Source organism: Hyperolius riggenbachi, chromosome 5 (assembly GCF_040937935.1).
Source record: "Hyperolius riggenbachi isolate aHypRig1 chromosome 5, aHypRig1.pri, whole genome shotgun sequence".
Taxonomy (NCBI): domain Eukaryota; kingdom Metazoa; phylum Chordata; class Amphibia; order Anura; family Hyperoliidae; genus Hyperolius; species Hyperolius riggenbachi.
The window spans coordinates 30,575,700-30,594,158 of record NC_090650.1 but is presented as its reverse complement, the minus strand read 5'-3'; the positions used below and the strand labels follow the sequence as shown (position 1 = coordinate 30,594,158).

The following is an 18,459-nucleotide window of genomic DNA, read 5'->3' as shown; positions in this document are numbered from 1 at the left end:
GGGCCCCTGTGTGTGTGTGTGTGTGTGTGTGTGTGTGTGTGTGTGTGTGTGTGTGTGTGTGTGTGTGTGTGTGTGTGTGTGTGTGTGTGTGTGTGTGTGTGTGTGTGTGTGTGTGTGTGTGTGTGTGTGTGTGTGCGTGCGTGCGTGCGTGCGCATAACTTCTCTTCACTCCGTCCTGTCTCCTCTCTCCTGGGATGCCTGTTTCACATGATGAACTCTAGAGGCGCCATGGCATGTACCTGACATGATCATGAGAGGCCTCTAGTGTTCGTTCTTGAGTGTTTGTCACATGACGCAAGTGCCCCAGTAGAGAAGAGACAGGGAGGTGAGCCCGTCGGGGATGGGGAGAAGATGCACGCCAGCGGACAGGTGAGTGGAAGCTTCCAACACTGCACATCCGTCGTCAAGCCGATACCGCCGTGCTCCCGACCCGCAGCGAATTGCACGCTAACTTCTGTCCGGTGGACGGAATTCGATCGCCCATCGTTCGCATCATTGATTTCTAGCAGAGTGATCAAATCTGCCAGATATTGACAGGAAAAATAAATAACTGTATGGCTAACTTAGTCAATGGGGGTCCATAAATAAAAAAAAAAAAAAAATCAGCCAGATACTTACCTAAGGAAGGGAAGGCTCTGGGTCCTATAGAGCCTTCCCGGTCCATTCCGATAAGCGCTGGCTTCCCCGTTTGAATCCCCCGCCGCAGGGGACTTCGAAAGTCTTCGGGAGCCAAATGCTCCCAGCCAGGCGGTTCTGCACAGCACGATTCCTGGAAAGAGGGTGTGCGCAATATGGAGCGGCCCATCTTCGGGAGGACTCTGGCTCCTGAAGACTTCTAAAGCCTCCTTCGGCAGCAGATAGAGCCGGAGCAGTGCTTTTCAGCGCAGGTAGATTTGGGCGCAGCCGGCGCCACCATAGACTAGAATATGAATTACTTCTATAGCGGCGCTCAGTGCGTAACGTTGGCTCCGTCAGAAGACTGAGCCGAAGTTGCTTTTTAAACACAATAATTCGGCCTCCAGCAATAGCTGGAACCGAATTATATCATTCCCCAGTATCCATGGCGGCCTGGAGGGGGAATAGTAATTAACACGTCCGGGACTTGTGCAGCAGCAGGATAAGCCATATACCGGCTGTATCCTGCGCCCAAGTCTACCAGCGCCAATTTCATATGTATGCGATAGAACAGTATTTAACCAATTGGTCTAATATTGCTAATTGAGCCATCGCTGGAACACGGAACGAGCAGGCTTTGTAGGACCCAGAGCGTTCCCTCTTCTTGGGTAAGTATCTGGCTCATTATTTATTTATTTTTTTTAATATCAATTCCCGTTGACTTTAAAGGGATACTGTAGGGGTGTCGGGGGAAAATGAGTTGAACTTACCAGGGGCTTCTAATGGTCCCCCGCAGACATCCTGCGCCCGCTTACCGATGCTCCGGCCCCGCCTCCGGTTCACATCTGGAATTTCAGACTTTAAAGTCAGAAAACCACTGCGCATGCGTTGCCATGTCCTCAATCCCCCTGATGTCACCAAGAGCGTACTGCGCAGACACAGACCATACTGGGCCTGCGCAGTATGCTCCTGGTGACATCAGCGGGATCGAGGACACGGCAACGCAGGTGCAGTGGTTTTCAGACTTTAAAGTCTGAAATTCCAGAAGTGAACTGGAGGCGGGGCCGGAGCATCGGTGAGTGGCTGCGCCAACACAGGATGTCTGCGTGGGACCATTAGAAGCCCCTGGTAAGTTCAACTCCTTTTCCCCCGCCCCCCCCCCCCCCCCCCCCTACAGTTTCCCTTTAAGGAATGTGTGTTTACCACTATTATATACAGGGGTATCAGACGGTGCACAGACAGCAGTGTCCAATGGGCACACCCAGGCTCATTTTGAGTGCAAAGCAGAGGTCTCCAGTTTAGCATAGATTCATTGGGCAGTCCTGCAATGGAGAACAATGCAGGTGCAATGCATTTGTGTATCAACAGATGGCCACCTGCATTTCTGAGGCCTCTTTTCCACGGAGTGTGGAACTGTGTGCTCAGCAAGCAGTTATCATGCAGCAGTGAGCAGTTACCAGGCAGCAGTGAGCAGTTGTGAGTTTGAGAGACATTTCACTGCCTATCAACAGTCCGTGTAAAAGAGGCCTTAACCTCCCTAGCGGTATGGACAGAAATGTCCGTTCAAAAAAACATGCTGTGAACAGTATAAACATGCATACACATCAATACTCTCCTGCACTGTATACTAGACCCTTGCTTGACACATTTTGGCAAGTTACAGGAAAAAAAAGTTTTAAAAATAAATTTTATCACTGTTTGCACAGAAATCCTGGGGAAATTGAACGCTGGGAAGGTTAAGGAAGTGCAGTGTGTTCAGGCCCTGATGCTGTTGATGTTTACAAACAGCTGTACACAAGTTCTCCTTTATGCTGATTGGTCCAGTTTTGCCCATAGAGATGGAATGGTACAGCAAGTGAGGAATGGAATTCTCAAACCACACAGGTCATTGGGTTGCTGGAACTATAGAGTGAATATACAGAAAGCTTACTGTAGGGGGCTTGGAATGCATTCAATAGGCAGCTAAAGGGTTCCCAGATCTCCCCACGAGAGTAAAATTTGTAATGGGGGCGATTTGGTGCTTCGTAAATATATTTTATAAGTGCATTCATCTAATAGGCAGCACCTATAATTGTATCATCTGTCATCACTTTGTCTTGTAAGATGAGCCTTCTGTTACGCGACCTGCCTGTACCTGTTCTGGGCCACACACTTTGCGTGATGTCATTGTGCGTTCCTAATCTGTGCTTGTGAGTCTGTAATAAAGAGAGCATCATGTGACACTGGCTCACTTCATCCTCTGCATCCAATGAAGGAATGGGAGTGACCTCTAAAATCCACGTTATCACCCTTACAACTGAACAAATCAATTATGGCTGTCGGATGGGATGGTTCATACTTGTCTGCGCAAGAAAACGCTAATGTTTTTATGCCAGTGATTTTATAGACCCTATACGCACTCGTATGCATTACAACCCTTGCGTTTATGCAGCATTAACACCCACATATGAAATGTAGCCATCTCCCCACATATGAAATGTAGCCATCTCCCCACATATGAAATGTAGCCATCTCCCCACATATGAAATGTAGCCATCTCCCCACATATGAAATGTAGCCATCTCCCCACATATGAAATGCAGCCATCTCCCCACATATGAAATGCAGCCATCTCCCCACATATGAAATGCAGCCATCTCCCCACATATGAAATGCAGCCATCTCCCCACATATGAAATGCAGCCATCTCCCCACATATGAAATGCAGCCATCTCCCCACATATGAAATGCAGCCATCTCCCCACATATGAAATGCAGCCATCTCCCCACATATGAAATGCAGCCATCTCCCCACATATGAAATGCAGCCATCTCCCCACATATGAAATGCAGCAATTATCCCCACATATGAAATGCAGCAATTATCCCCACATATGAAATGCAGCAATTATCCCCACATATGAAATGCAGCAATTATCCCCACATATGAAATGCAGCAATTATCTCCCACATATGAAATGGCTGCATTTAAATGTGGTATAGTGGCTGCATCACACCACACAGGAAATGGTAAATAATGCCCCTCAGTGTGTGGGCAGATCGATAGGTGTATGGCTAACTTTACCCTCCAATTCTTAGTCTAACCCTAACTAATACTACTCTTTTGTCATTCTTGGGGGACAGGTGTTTTCTTTAGGCACTGGTGATTGGCTGTTGGATAGCTGAGGACTAGTTATCAGCTATAGCATAGGAATTGGGTGCCTATCTACCTAATGGCTTGCCATCCAGATTGTGCTATGGTGCAAATCTGGGCAGCTTGTGGCATATTTAATAGGGCTGTGGAGTCGAGGAGTTGGAGCAATTTTTGGGTACCTGGAGTCAGAGGTTTCATAAACTGAAGAATTGGAATCGGATGATCTTTGTACCCACTCCACTGGCATACATATTAGTACGCCACGGGTGAATTGGGCGCCGGAAGAGCCCAATGACGGCTTACCCTGCTGCTGCTAAACTCCACGCCGGTGTTAAATACTATTCCCCCTCCAAGTCGTCACAACTCGAAGGGAGGTGTAATTTGGAGTTCATCGTTCATCGGAGCCCTGAATTACTCCTACATTGCTGCTATGGGGCACCTGGTTTTGGCGCTGTGCGCCACAACCATATGATTTGCTCCTTATCCAATGCAAATTCACCCCCCACAACTTGTATCTCTCTCCTGGAAATGGTACTGTAGCCTGAATGTTTTACTATTTAAAGAGAATCTGTATTGTTAAAATCACACAAAAGTAAACATACCAGTGCGTTAGGGGACATCTCCTATTACCCTCTCACAATTTCGCCGCTCCCCGCCTTATTAAAAGTGGTTAAAAACAGTTTTAAAAAGTTTGTTTATAAACAAACAAAATGGCCACCAAAACAGGAAGTAGGTTGATGTACAGTATGTCCACACATAGAAAATACATCCATACACAAGCAGGCTGTATACAGCCTTCCTTTTGAATCTCAAGAGATCATTTGTGTGTTTCTTTCCCCCTGCATCTCTCATGTACTGAAGTTTCAGGCTGCTCTTTTCTTCCTGCAAACAGCTTTGCCCTTGTCTGTAATTCTTCAGTATGTGAAAGCCCAGCCAGCGTAGAGGACGATTTATCCAGCTTGTAAAAGATAAGAGAGAAGAGAGAAGCTGCTCTAATCTAAATAACACACAGGCAGTGTGCATAGAGGGGCCTGGAAGGGAGAGTTCATAGCAGAACCACAACACTGAAGAACTTGGCAGCCTTCCAGACACAGGCCTGACAAGTCTGACAAGAGAGAGATAAGTTGATTTATTACAGAGATGGTGATAGTAGAACGTGCTGCAGTAAGCCAGAACACATTAGAATAGCTTTTGGAACTTGTAGGATGATAAAAAACAGGATGCAATTTTTGTTACGGAGTCTCTTTAAGAAGAAAATAAACTGAATTTGCATTGGATGTGCGTGCCCAGCTTTTTGCCTTTTTTTTTTTTTTTTTTTTTTTTTTTTCCTACGAGTGCCTCGGATTTATAGCGTTTTGAGTTGAAAATTTGCCACAACTTCTTCAATTTCTCTTCATTAATATATGCACTTACGGGTTGCTGTGGAACTACAAGTCCCAGCATGCATGGCAGCAGCAATGTGCTGTGGAACGCCTTGGTATCATGAGTTTGAGCTGATAATGGCAAAGATGCTTTCTTTTGTGAATCCATGTTTTTTTTATTTTTTTTTAACCAAAGGCATGTTATAACAGAAGTGGTCATTACAATGCAAATAATTCTGAATTGATGCAGAATCATGCAAATGTTTATGCAAATAAATGCAGCTTGAAAATAAAGTGAAGGTTAGATACGATTTGTCCATTTTCAAGCTACTTAATAAAGGAGTAATGTAAGGGTAAAAATAAAAAAGTTGAATTTACCGGCCCCCGCAGGCATCCTGTGCCCACACCGGCGATGCGCGTCCTCGCTCCTGTTGACATCACCGGGAGCTTCCTGCACAGGTGCAGTACTGCGCCTGCGCAGGAAGCTCCCGGCGACGTCAGTGGGAGTGAACGCACATAGCCAGGGCGGCGCAGTAGAAATGAAACTCACAAATACCTGGAAGTGAGTCGCGACGGGAACTGGAGGATCATTTTGACCCGGCGCGGACACATCTGCGGGGAGAGCGGTAGAAGCCCCAGGTAAGTTAAACTCTTTTTATTTTTACCGTTAGGCCCCGTTCGCAATGTCACACGCAGATGGAATCTGCATTTCCATACGTTCCGTGGCTGATCCCATTGGTCAGCCGCGCGTTTTGGCCAAAACCGCGTGCAGCATGCGTTCGCGCATCGCACTGGTATGGAACGCATGCAGTGTGAACACCAGACAGTGCAGTCTATGCACTTCTGATTTTCGTTGCGTGTCGGCCTCCTGCACGCGTTCTTGTAATACGAACGGCAACGTGTGTAATGTGAACGAGGCCTTAAAGTACTCCCTTAAAGTGATGCTGATGTCAATATAAAAAAAGTCTGATACTCGCCTATGTAGAGGAAAGGGACCTGCATCCTATTGAGTCTCCCCTGTCTCCGCTCAGTGCCCTCGTTCCAGCGCCATCACCCCTGTACCAGTTGGTGTAATACGCCTTGGGGAACCCTCGAAGACTGTGGAGGCTCAATAGGATGCAGAGCCTTTCCTCGCCATAGGTAAGTAGTATCAGACTTTTTTTTTTTAAGGGATACTGTAGGGGGGTCAGGGGGAAATGAGTTAAAGTTACCCGGGGCTTCTAATGGTCCCCACAGACATCCTGTGGCCACGCAGCCACTCCCCAATGCTCCAGACCCGCCTCTGGTTCACTTCTGGAATTTCAGACTTTAAAGTCTGAAAACCACTCGCCTGCGTTGCCGTGTTCTAACTGCCACTGATGTCACCAGGAGGGTACTGCACATGCCCGGTATGGTCTGTGCCTGCGCCGTACGTTCCTGGTGACATCAGGGGGAGCGAGGACACGGCAACGCAAGCGCAGTGGTTTTCAGACTTTAAAGTCTGAAATTCCAGAAGTGAACCAGAGGCGGGGCCGGAGCATCGGTGAGTGGCTGCGCCAACACAGGATGTCTGCGGGGGACTATTAGAAGCCCCGGGTAAGTTCAACTCATTTTCCCCCGACCCCCCCCCCCCCCCCCCCTACAGTATCCCTTTAAGGGACCTTGAACAGACGCATTAAAAGCAAATCTTACATGGGACTTCCTCCAGCAAGCCCACGCCCCCCCCCCCACATACCCCTTGAGGTCCCCTCCTTGGTCCCACTGGTTGCCCCATTAGTGCAGTGACTGCGTCCAACTGTGCATGTGCACACCCGACTCGATCATGTGCCCGTCACCATAAGTGTCCCGGTTCAGTCTTTCCAGAAACGCGCATGTGCAGGATGCTTATAGTGACGGTCAAGTCGGGTGTGAGGACTGGCCACGCGTGCGCAGTTGCTCACGACTTGGTTGGCCCCGTTAGTGTGGTGACTGATCACTAACTCATAGTGATCACAGGGTCAGGATCCAATGAAATCTGGTTGTGACCAGCTCACGGAACTCTGTTATAGCGACAGGTCTGTGCTGAGTGACGTCGGTGAGACCCGTTTTTTGTAACATCGGTCTCTGGTCTTTAATGGGCCAGAGACTGCTGGTACTGAAGTGGTTTTAATTTGCTATAAATTTTACGTAAAAAAAATAATCTTAGTAGTATTTGTATCTCATTGATCACCGCTTGTGTTTTAAAGGGACACTTAAGTCAAACAAAAAATTAGTTTTACTCACCTGGGGCTTCCAATACCCCCCTGCAGCTGTCCGGTGCCCTCGCTGTGTCCCTCCGATCCTCCTGGCCCCGCCGGCAGCCACTTCCTGTTTCGGTGACAGGAGCTGACAGGCTGGGGACGCAAGACACATTAGCACCCTCTATGCTGCTATATGGTATATGCTATAACAGCAGAGGGCGCTATTGTGGCCAGGAACGCGAAGAATCACTCTAGTCCCCAGCCTGTCAGCTCCTGTCACCGAAACAGGAAGTGGCTGCCGGCGGGGCCAGGAGGATCGGAGGGAGACGGCGAGGGCACCGGACAGCTGCAGCGAGCTATTGGAAGCCCCAGGTGAGTAAAACTCATTTTTTTTGTTTGACTTAAGTGTCCCTTTAAGTTGAATCTAATTCGTTGATGTGACATCAGACATTTTTCTCTGCAGATGAGGTCATGTGTGTATGATGTGCCATGTGACCTTATCCTCTCCCTCTTCTGCATGAAGTGACCATTGCGTCGTGTGAGTTTTCCAGAACTCTGTATGTCAGCAGAGCAGAGGATTCTGGGACAAGCTATGTCGGCGATGTGATATGCATTCCTGTCACTGACATCTGTCACTAGTGATCCCATCCATCACACTGTGGATGGTGGAATGTTATTCTGCTGCTCTGCCGGTTGATGACAGGAGGAATGAGATGTGTTCTTTGCAGTATGTAATCAAATCATAAAAGCTATTATTATTGTTATACATTTTAAAAAAGGCTCTGAATTATTCCGCAGTCCTCACCTGTCTGCTATTATTATATATTTATATAGCTCTGACATATTCCACAGCGCTACTCAATGGTCACTGATCCATTCCCACCAGTCTCTGCACCACAGGAGCTTACACTCTGTCCTTATCACAGTCACAGACTACTATAATACATTTATATTATTGTGACAGCACGGTAGTGTAGTGGTTAGCACTCTCGCCTTGCAGTGCTGGGTCGCTGGTTTGAATCCCAGACAGGGAACTATCTGCATGGAGTTTACATGTTCTTCCGGTGTCTGTATGGGTTTCCTTCAGGCACCCCGGTTTCCTCCCACATCCTGAAAACATACAGATAAGTTAATTGGCTTCCCGTTACACTGGCCCCAGACTTGGATACATACACTACACAATATAGACATAGGACTATGGTAGGGAGTAGATTGTGAGCTCCTCTGAAGGACAGTTACAGACAAGACAATTTACTCTGTACAGCGCTGCGGAAGATGTTGGTGCTATATAAATTCTATATAGTATTAATAATTCCACCGCACTGTACAGAGATCGCTGATCCATTACCATCACTCTGCACCAGAAGAGCTTACACTCTGTCCTCCCCACATACACACACTATTATTATTATTATTATTATTATTATTATGATCATCATCATACCTCTATAGAGCTCTGACATTCCACAGTGCTGTACAGATCACTGATCCATTCACAACAGTCTCTGCAACAGAGGAGCTCACACTCTAATATCCCCACCATGATCACTCACAATTATTATACCTCTATAGAGGTATCAGAGATCACTGATCCATTCCCATCAATCCCTATGCTACAGGAGCTTACACTCTAATGTCCCCACCAAGATCACTAGCTATTGTTATACATGTATATAGTGCCAACATACTCCACTGTGTTGTACAGAGATCAATAGAGTACGGTACCATGTTAGCCATCAGTAAAAGCAAGAAGTTTTGAATTAGGATGATACCATTTTTTGGCTAACTCAGAAGAAAATGACTATGTTTTTAGCTATGAAGCCTAATTCCTGTATACTAACAACATTTAGAACACAGCGTATATGCACTAGACATTAAAAAGGAGATGCATTGTTCTGTAACCATAAATAAATGTCACTGGATGCCTTAAATACAACATCTGAGGGTCTCGCAGGGATTCTAGCTAATTTATGACAAAAAGATAAGACCACTTGTTTGCTTAAAGCGGATCCGAGATGAAAAACTAACTTGTCTATATATCAAATCTAGCTGCAAACAGCTTCAATAGTTTATTTCTTCCTGTGATACAATGAGGGCAGCCATGTTCTATTTGTCACATTACACACAGGCAAGCTGATAGCATCTCCAGCCCTCAGTCTGTGACAAATTCAATCCCCTCTCCTCCTCCCTCTGCCTCTGAAATCTCTGGCTAGTAACCTCCTCCTGCCCAGACTGCGCTCCCATAATCCCTTGCTACCTGGGACTGAGTGCCTTGGCACTCTGGAGAAGCTGTGGGCGAGGCTTGTTTAGTTTATAGGGAATTAGGGTATTAAAACAAAACAAAAAAAAATGTATTTGGCTTGATGAATGCCTTATAAACTATATGAAAGGAACACAATTATGCAATGAGTAAAAGTTTATCTCGGATCCACTTTAAACATCACAGACTCCGTGTGATAAGACATCATAACTTATACAAACATATCTTGGCCAGGCTACATACAATGTTTGTTATAGGCTTAAACAAATTGTAGACTTTAAAACCCTTCTGAGCAGCTCAAGAATTAAGAGGACTGATCCATCCTTGCGCTGACCTCGCTACCTCTCTGTGTCTCCATGTTAGGTTGATGATGCCTCAGTGCTCTGCAGACAGCACCGGTAAGGACTCTGAAGTGCCAGATGGTTCCCCAGAGGCTGCAGCTAGATGGACTGGTCCACATGGTGTATCTGGGCCAGATGATGCCCAGGATGTGTATCCAGGATCTTCCAGGAAGGATCAGAGCTCCCCTTGCCGTTCTGAGGAGAGGACGTCAGAGTGCGCAGTGGAAGGAGTCACTGAAGAGCGCAGGATGATGCGTGAAGCAGGGAATGTGCACAACCCTCAGGTGAGAGGTCGCTGGCGTTCATAGCCTGGCATGCAGAGCTGGAGTAGTTCACATACCTGATCATGAGGATTTGCACTAAATATTACACATTGGCTTCTTTATTTGCTTTGCTTCAGGTATTTGGGTTTCTGGGCTAGAACCTTGAGAAATGAAAAATTGTACTTATATCAATATATCAACCTCAAAAAAAAACCACATTTTGCAACTAGGCCATTCAAGCCCAAAAATCTGTCTAAAGAGAACCAGAGACAAACATAATAAATTTATACATACCTGGGGCTTCCAGCTCCATCAACATGGATCGCTCCCACGTCGCTGTCCGCAGTGCAGTCCCTCTGTACTGTGCAGGCGCTTGTGTAAAGCAGGCGGCGGTGAGACGGAGGGAGTCCCTGCGGATGCGTACAACTAGCCGCGTCCGCCGGAAGTGACGGGACCTGGTACCTGTGATAGAGGCGGTGGAGGACGGCGGCGTGGGAGCGATCCATGCTGATGGGGCTGGAGGAAGCCTCAGGTATGTATAAACGTATTATGTTTTCGTCTCTGGTTCTCTTTAACCTCTTTCTGAAAGACTCATTAGGCTTGGAACCCAGTAGGAGCGCTTTTCTGAGCGCTTTGTGGTTTGAAAACCTCTTGCTAATGTAATGCTATGGGTGTGATCCCACTTGAGGGATGTGATGATTTTTTTTTTTTTTAGTTTTCTGGGGGGTTTGAGCCCTTAAAGTGGACCTGAACTCTTGCACAGGACAGAAAGAAAACAGAGCAATGCACCCTGTGTGTATTTAGAGAGTTTAGCCTGTAATTCCCCCTCATCTGTGACTAATTATAAGTTGTAATTTGATCTCTCAGCTGTGCCAGCTGACTGCCACGGCAGAGAGCTGATTGGTAAACACAGAACGTTAACAATATGTCTGCTTCCATGAAAGCAGGAAGCAAACACACACAGATTTATTGCGGGATTTGTATCAGCTGTAACAAAGAAATGTTTTTCTGTAAAGGTTATTATGCTGTTGTGTATCTTATACAGCAGAGAGGAAGTTGTGAGTTCAGGTCCTCTTTAGGCCTATACTTCCACTGTAGCATTGCGTTTTCACATTGGAAACGTCACATGCGATTTTTCTGAAAAATAAAAAATGACATGGGATTTTATACACATGTAATTTTTCACATTGTATGCGCAAAATTGCTTCCGGAATGTGAACATTTGCCGAAGGCTGTCAGATTTTTTTCACGCGTACGATCGCATGCATACATTCGCATGAAATGCAAACTAGGCCATTCACTATCATTGGTTTTCACTCAAATGTGTGTGGGAGAGCTCAATACTCATACATTGTGCACCAATCCTATCTGACCATTGCTCCAATAGCCAAATACAAACATCTAGCTAGTAATATGACCTCAATGTTCAGCCCCTCCTTTTTACACCTGTTTTGGGAATGCCCAGCAGTTAAAGTGATCCTGAACTCTTGCACAGGACAGAAGGAAGAGCGAGAGCAATGCACCCTGTGTGGTTTTAGAAAGAAGAGCCTAATTCTCCCTCATCTGTAAGCAATCACAAGTGCAATTTAGGCTCTCAGCTGTGTCAGCACAGAAATTCTGCAGTCCTCCGCAGACACAGCTAATATGTAAACACAGGAGGTTAACCCTTTGTCTGCTTCCGTGAAATCAGGATGTAGACGCAATGCAATTTTATTGCAGGAGTTCTGTAAGCTGCAACAATGTTTTTCTTTAAAGGTTATTATGCTGTTGCTTATCTTTTACAGCAGAGAGTAAGTTTTGGGTTCAGGTCCACTTTATTCCGTATTGGACACAGCTGCATGCCTCCATGATAATAAATACCCCTAAGGGCCCGTTTCCACTACAGCGAATCCGCATGCGTTCTCTGCATAACCAATACAAGTGGATGGCCCTGTTTCCACTTGTCAGTTTTTTTTCCTGCGTTTTTCTGTGCAGGATTTTTCTGCACGGTAGAGCCTGCAGAATTCGCCTGCGTGAGGAATGCAGGTGATTCGCAGGCTATGTATTTAATAGGGAAAACGCGTATGCGTTTTTTGCCGCGAATTCGCATGAAAACTAATGCAAATTGAACCAGGCAGTGACATGGTTAAATTCGCATATACCCTGCCTATGCGAAATCGCATGCGAAATTGCGGCAAAAAACGCACGCGGAATCGCATCCGCATGCGATTTCGTCAGCGGTGGAATCCCGGTGATTCGCACCGCACTAGTGGAAACGAGCCCTAAGGGATAATAAAATATCAGCAAAATGGCTGAGGGGTACAAGAAATACTCTACTGAGCATGCGCAGATGGGGTTGTAACATGCCTCAGTAAGAGGTATACACTGGTTCTACACCTGCTAAACAGAGCGCTAAAAACAATCCCTTGTGAATATAGTGTCATGATAGTAGAGGCCTACTGCAGTGTCAGAACTCTTCCATAAACCCCATGCTGCTTATAATTCATTCCGTTCTGAGCCACTGACCAGAAGTGTCTGCAACCTCTGACCCAGAGGCATTTCTCCTGCTCCTGTATAGCCAACCCAACTGCTTAGTGAGACGTTAGCACGCACGCATGCAGGAATCTTGGGGGGGGGAGGGGGGGGACTTGGTCTGAATGCTGGGTCACCTATATTGCGCCTGCACAGGAGAAATACCTCCAGGTCAGAAGTCGTCAACACGATCAGTTTATTTTCACTTCAGCTTTACTTCAATGCAAAATGATATGCAGCTTGGATTTGGACTAAGCAAAAATGGGGATGGGGTAATTTCCAAGCTAAACACAAACATCCCTGCTACTCAGCAAGGAAGAAGCCAAAGCGATTTTGTGAGCATTTTGTGTTTTTTTCTATACCTACTATTGAGGCAAAATCGCCTCAAAAATGGTACAGGTACCGATTTGCTGAGCGGATCTCAAACGAACTGCGTAGATGTGAACTCTCTCTCATAGGGAATCATTGCACAAGCGTTTTTAGGGCAATTTTGAAAATCGCCTGCGCTTCTAAAAAAGGCAAAAACGTCTTTAGTGTGAACCAGGGCTGTGGAGTCGGGAGTCGGAGCAATTTTGGGTACCTGGAGTCGGAGTTGGTGATTTCATAAACTAAGGAGTCTGAGTCGGGTGATTTTGGACAAAATGTACAGCCCTGGAAAGTATTAGACTAAGGAGCCGGAGGCATTTTGGGTACCTGGAGTTGGCAGTTTCGTTAACTGAGGAGTCGGAGTTTGAGTCAGAAGATTTTTGTACCGACTCCACAGCCCTGGTGTGAACGAGCCCTAAAAAGTAGATTGCAGTCTGCAAGGGTACAAAAATTGTACTGTCCTCTTTGTCTGAGGAATCCCATATCAGAACTTTTAAAGCAGAATAATCAATATGTTCAGTGGATGATGCTTGAAAGCCAAGGGCCACCATCCCAACCAACGAACAAGCCTGGGGCTAGGAGGACTATGTGGTGTGGGTGCTTTGCTGCAGGAGGGACTTCCAAATGAGCAATGACCCCAAGCATACTAACACAGATGTGGGGAAAGGTCGGGACGACAGCAAAATCAAGTGTTTCAATTGGCTGTTCAACTGCAAACTTGCATGCAGACCTGAGAAATTGTGGTGAGCAAGGAGGCCTTAGCCTATCCCGTTTACACCAAATATGTGTGAAGTAAAGACCTAAAAGCCCAGCAGCTTATTGTAGAAGGTTATTATATATACTAGAAAAGTGTGCATTTTGCTTTCTATTTTTTGTGTTGTTGCTTGTAGAAGGTTACTCAAAACATTCAACTCAAGCAAATCTGTTTAAAGGCAATGTTACCAAATATAACAGTCTTAAACAATGTTTTGATTTTTTCAGTATAACATCTGTAGAGGGGATATTAAGTGAGTTGAAAGAACTCGACCTAAATGTATGTAAAGGTCTGACTTTGTAGATATGAGTTATCGCTCCCATCTCACGAACAGCTGAGAGCAGAAAGCAAGGCAACTTTCCCAGTAAAATGTGCAGAGCTGCCAAGCAGCGACTGGGGAACACCAGAGCAATCACAGCTATGTCTGTGTAAAGGTGAGAGGGATCTCTTCCTGCCACACACTACACATAGATTTCTAATAAAGTTTAGCATAAAATTTATGGAATTGCCAGGTGGCCTCTCCCCTTGGGGCCCCAGAGCTGACTGATGCCCCCCACACCTCCCTTTTCCAAGCTAATATTGTCGTCCCCCCCCCCCCCCCCCCCGATCCACTGCAGAGTACTCGTGGCAGCAGAGAAAGCTCACCTGTCCATCCAGCACACTCTTATGTCCTTCTGTCTTCATCTCCCCTCTGCCTGTTCTCTGTGACCTGGCGCTATGTTAGTACTGCACTCTCTCGCTAGAACAGGGGTCAAGAATGTTTTTGGCGGCGAAAGCCATAAACGCCACATATTTTAAAATGTAATTCCGTGAGAGCCGTACAATGTTTTTCAAACTGGGACAGTGCGCATGCGCAGCAGAGGGCTCACGTCCCTATTGCCCTGGTGATGTGTATACAGTTGATCCGCCGGGCAGCGGAAGTGTCAGACATGTCTTAGCTTCTCTTGGGTTTCAGCAACATCAGCAATTTCCCTGAAATCCAGACAGGAGAAATGCCTTGTACAATTAGCTAGCTGACTTGGGGGTTGATTTACTTTGTAGGACAAGATTCCCGCACTTTGGCCCAATAGGCTGCCTGTCAAGTGAGCTAATCAAAGTGCGGTGATCTCGTCCTACAAAGTCACTGGACCTGACAGGGTCCAGGGTGGAACTTTTGGAGAGGCCGTTAGTTTTGGGGTAGCGCGAGTAAGTTAGTAGTGCATGCTACAGCAGGAGCGTGCCTACTTTGAAAATGTTACTTGCGCTGCCACACTAAGCTGCGCTGCTTGAGCAGTGTAGCTTAGTGAATCAACCCCTACTGATTTGTCTGTGAGCCAGATGTAGCCATCAAAAGAGCCACATCTGGCTCCCGAGCCATAGGTTCCCTACCCCTGCGCTAGATCACCGAGAAAAGGCCCCGGGGTCAATGAAGACAGAAACGCACAGACTAGAAGAAGCGCGGTGACATGGAACAGGTAAGTTCTATGCGGTACCGCAAGCAGTCTGTCAAGTCTCCATGGGAGCACTCTTTGCTGGGGAAGGGGGCATCGCTAGCTCTGGTGCTCTGAGCAATTGCCTAGCGCTGCACCCCCACCCCTGTTTTCAAGCTTCCCACCATGTATGTTCAGTCATGGGGAGTCAGAGCTGTGCTTCCTCCACTAGACACATTCCGTCATGAGTTGCACACAACCCCCATCATTCAGCCTTAAAAGTCTAGGCGACCTCTGCGTGGCATTGGCCTGACACTGATGAATGAGCTGGCTGATTGATGTGGTCATGTGACCTGCGATAAAAGAAGCTGACTGACAGGGAGACGGATGATGACGAATGACAGAGCCAGGTGTCACCCAGAAGCCTGACTCTCATTATAAAGGGAGCGCTGACAGGCCTCTGCGATGGCTTCAGATATTGAGCCTGTCACTCCTCCCTCCTCACAAGGCTGCAAACTTGTGTTTGATGTTCATTTGAAAGCTGGTCGAGAGGGGGTTAATTCAGCCATTGTTTCAGGCGTTTTTTTGCAGTTTTTTTTCTCTGAGGGGATCTTGGTGTCGTTAGACTTTGTAGGGCAGGAAGTGGCGGTTGCACCGTGAATTCTTTCCCAGCATCCTCTATGTGAGAATGTAGACGAGTGAGTGAAAAGTGAGCAGCCACCTCTCCTCACATCATAAATCACAGCTGGGATTTCATTTTTCCTGCTTCTTCACACTGATCGGCTGCTGTTTCCATGGCAACCATCGGCCAGCCATCTTTCTTGTGTGATGTGACATGCCACTGGCAGCCTGGTCACATTAGTGACTGCTTCTCAGCCCGGACAGCGAGTCTTGTCATATGGCAGCTCGCTGCTGTGCCGGTCTGTGTGCGCTGTGGCAGGGTGGGATTAGTGCTGTTGTGCTGTGTGCTGTGGTATTTGTGTGATAGCTGTAATATTCCCCTCTGCACTTCTTTGTCACAGGTTGTTAATGCTTCGGTGGACCCCGGGCCCCAGGACACGCAGACTCGTTCACCATGCTGCTGCCGCCAGGCCTCCAGGACTGCACAGGTAACAGGACTTCTCACTTGCTGAGTGTTTAGTGCCAGCATATTGGGATTGTGACATGAAGCCCTAGACAAGACAAATGACATTTATATTGCGCTTTTCTCCTTATATTGCGGACTCAAAGTGCATGTAGAAGCATTATGTGCTACTGCTGATTACAATTTTGCCAGCATGAAATTGTCAGCATGATATTGTGACTCTACAGTATGTGGTCCTGCGCTGTTCTATTTGGCTTACTGAGGAGGACTCTTTGATATGGATGTAATTGACTGCTGGTTTGTAGTAATCACTGATGGGCTGCCGCTGTGCATGTGCTGCAGTTGTGGCTTGTGGTAATCACTGATGGACTGCCGCTGTGCATGTGCTGCAGTTGTGGCTTGTGGTGATCACTGATGGACTGCCGCTGTGCATGTGCTGCAGGTGTGGCTTGTGGTAATCACTGATGGACTGCCGCTGTGCATGTGCTGCAGTTGTGGCTTGTGGTAATCACTGATGGACTGCCGCTGTGCATGTGCTGCAGTTGTGGCTTGTGGTAATCACTGATGGGCTGTCGCTGTGCACGTGCTGCAGTTGTGGCTTGTGGTAATCACTGATGGACTGCCGCTGTGCATGTGCTGCAGTTGTGGCTTGTGGTAATCACTGATGGACTGCCGCTGTGCATGTGCTGCAGTTGTGGCTTGTGGTAATCACTGATGGACTGCCGCTGTGCATGTGCTGCAGTTGTGGCTTGTGGTAATCACTGATGGACTGCCGCTGTGCATGTGCTGCAGGTGTGGCTTGTGGTAATCACTGATGGGCTGTCGCTGTGCACGTGCTGCAGTTGTGGCTTGTGGTAATCACTGATGGACTGCCTCTGTGCATGTGCTGTGGCTTGTGGTAATCACTGATGGGCTGCCGCTGTGCATGTGCTGTGGCTTGTGGTAATCACTGATGGGCTGCCGCTGTGCATGTGCAGCAGCTGTGGCTTGTGGTAATCACTGATGGGCTGCCGCTGTGCATGTGCTGCAGTTGTGGCTTGTGGTAATCACTGATGCACTGCCTCTGTACATGTGCTGCAGTTGTGGCTTGTGGTGATCACTGATGGACTGCCGCTGTGCATGTGCTGCAGTTGTGGCTTGTGGTAATCACTGATGGGCTGTCGCTGTGCATGTGCTGCAGTTGTGGCTTGTGGTAATCACTGATGGACTGTCGCTGTGCATGTGCTGCAGTTGTGGCTTGTGGTAATCACTGATGGACTGCCGCTGTGCATGTGCTGCAGTTGTGGCTTGTGGTAATCACTGATGGGCTGCCGCTGTGCATGTGCTGCAGTTGTGGCTTGTGGTAATCACTGATGGGCTGTCGCTGTGCACGTGCTGCAGTTGTGGCTTGTGGTAATCACTGATGGGCTGCCGCTGTGCATGTGCTGTGGCTTGTGGTAATCACTGATGGACTGCCGCTGTGCATGTGCTGCAGTTGTGGCTTGTGGTAATCACTGATGGACTGCCGCTGTGCATGTGCTGCAGGTGTGGCTTGTGGTAATCACTGATGGACTGCCGCTGTGCATGTGCTGCAGTTGTGGCTTGTGGTAATCACTGATGGACTGCCGCTGTGCATGTGCTGCAGTTGTGGCTTGTGGTGATAGCTGATGGGCTGCCTCTGTGCATGTGCTGCAGTTGTGGCTTGTGGTAATCACTGATGAGCTGCCGCTATGCATGTGCTGCAGTTGTGGCTTGTGGTAATCACTGATGGACTGACACTGTGCATGTGCTGCAGGTGTGGCTTGTGGTAATCACTGATGGGCTGCCGCTGTGCATGTGCTGCTGTTGTGGCTTGTGGTAATCACTGATGGACTGACCCTGTGCATGTGCTGCAGGTGTGGCTTGTGGTAATCACTGATGGGCTGCCGCTATGCATGTGCTGCAGTTGTGGCTTGTGGTAATCACTGATGGACTGCCGCTGTGCATGTGCTGCTGTTGTGGCTTGTGGTAATCACTGATGGGCTGCCGCTATGCATGTGCTGCAGTTGTGGCTTGTGGTAATCACTGATGGGCTGCCGCTGTGCATGTGCTGCAGGTGTGGCTTGTGGTAATCACTGATGGGCTGCCGCTGTGCATGTGCTGCAGGTGTGGCTTGTGGTAATCACTGATGGACTGCCGCTGTGCA

General features: G+C 47.5%; 1 protein-coding gene across 9 annotated transcripts in view; it reads left to right on the top strand.

The window, feature by feature from the left end:
• LOC137518070 (uncharacterized) overlaps positions 1-18,459 on the top strand; it is a 107,006-nt gene that overhangs the window by 12,817 nt on the left and 75,730 nt on the right. For all 9 annotated transcript variants that reach the window (XM_068235317.1, XM_068235320.1, XM_068235318.1 and 6 more), the window contains exons 2-3: positions 9,931-10,192; positions 16,234-16,320. In XM_068235317.1, coding sequence (XP_068091418.1) covers positions 9,935-10,192; positions 16,234-16,320 — 345 coding nt within the window. In that variant the 5' untranslated portion in view covers positions 9,931-9,934. The remainder of the gene's footprint in view (positions 1-9,930; positions 10,193-16,233; positions 16,321-18,459) is intronic.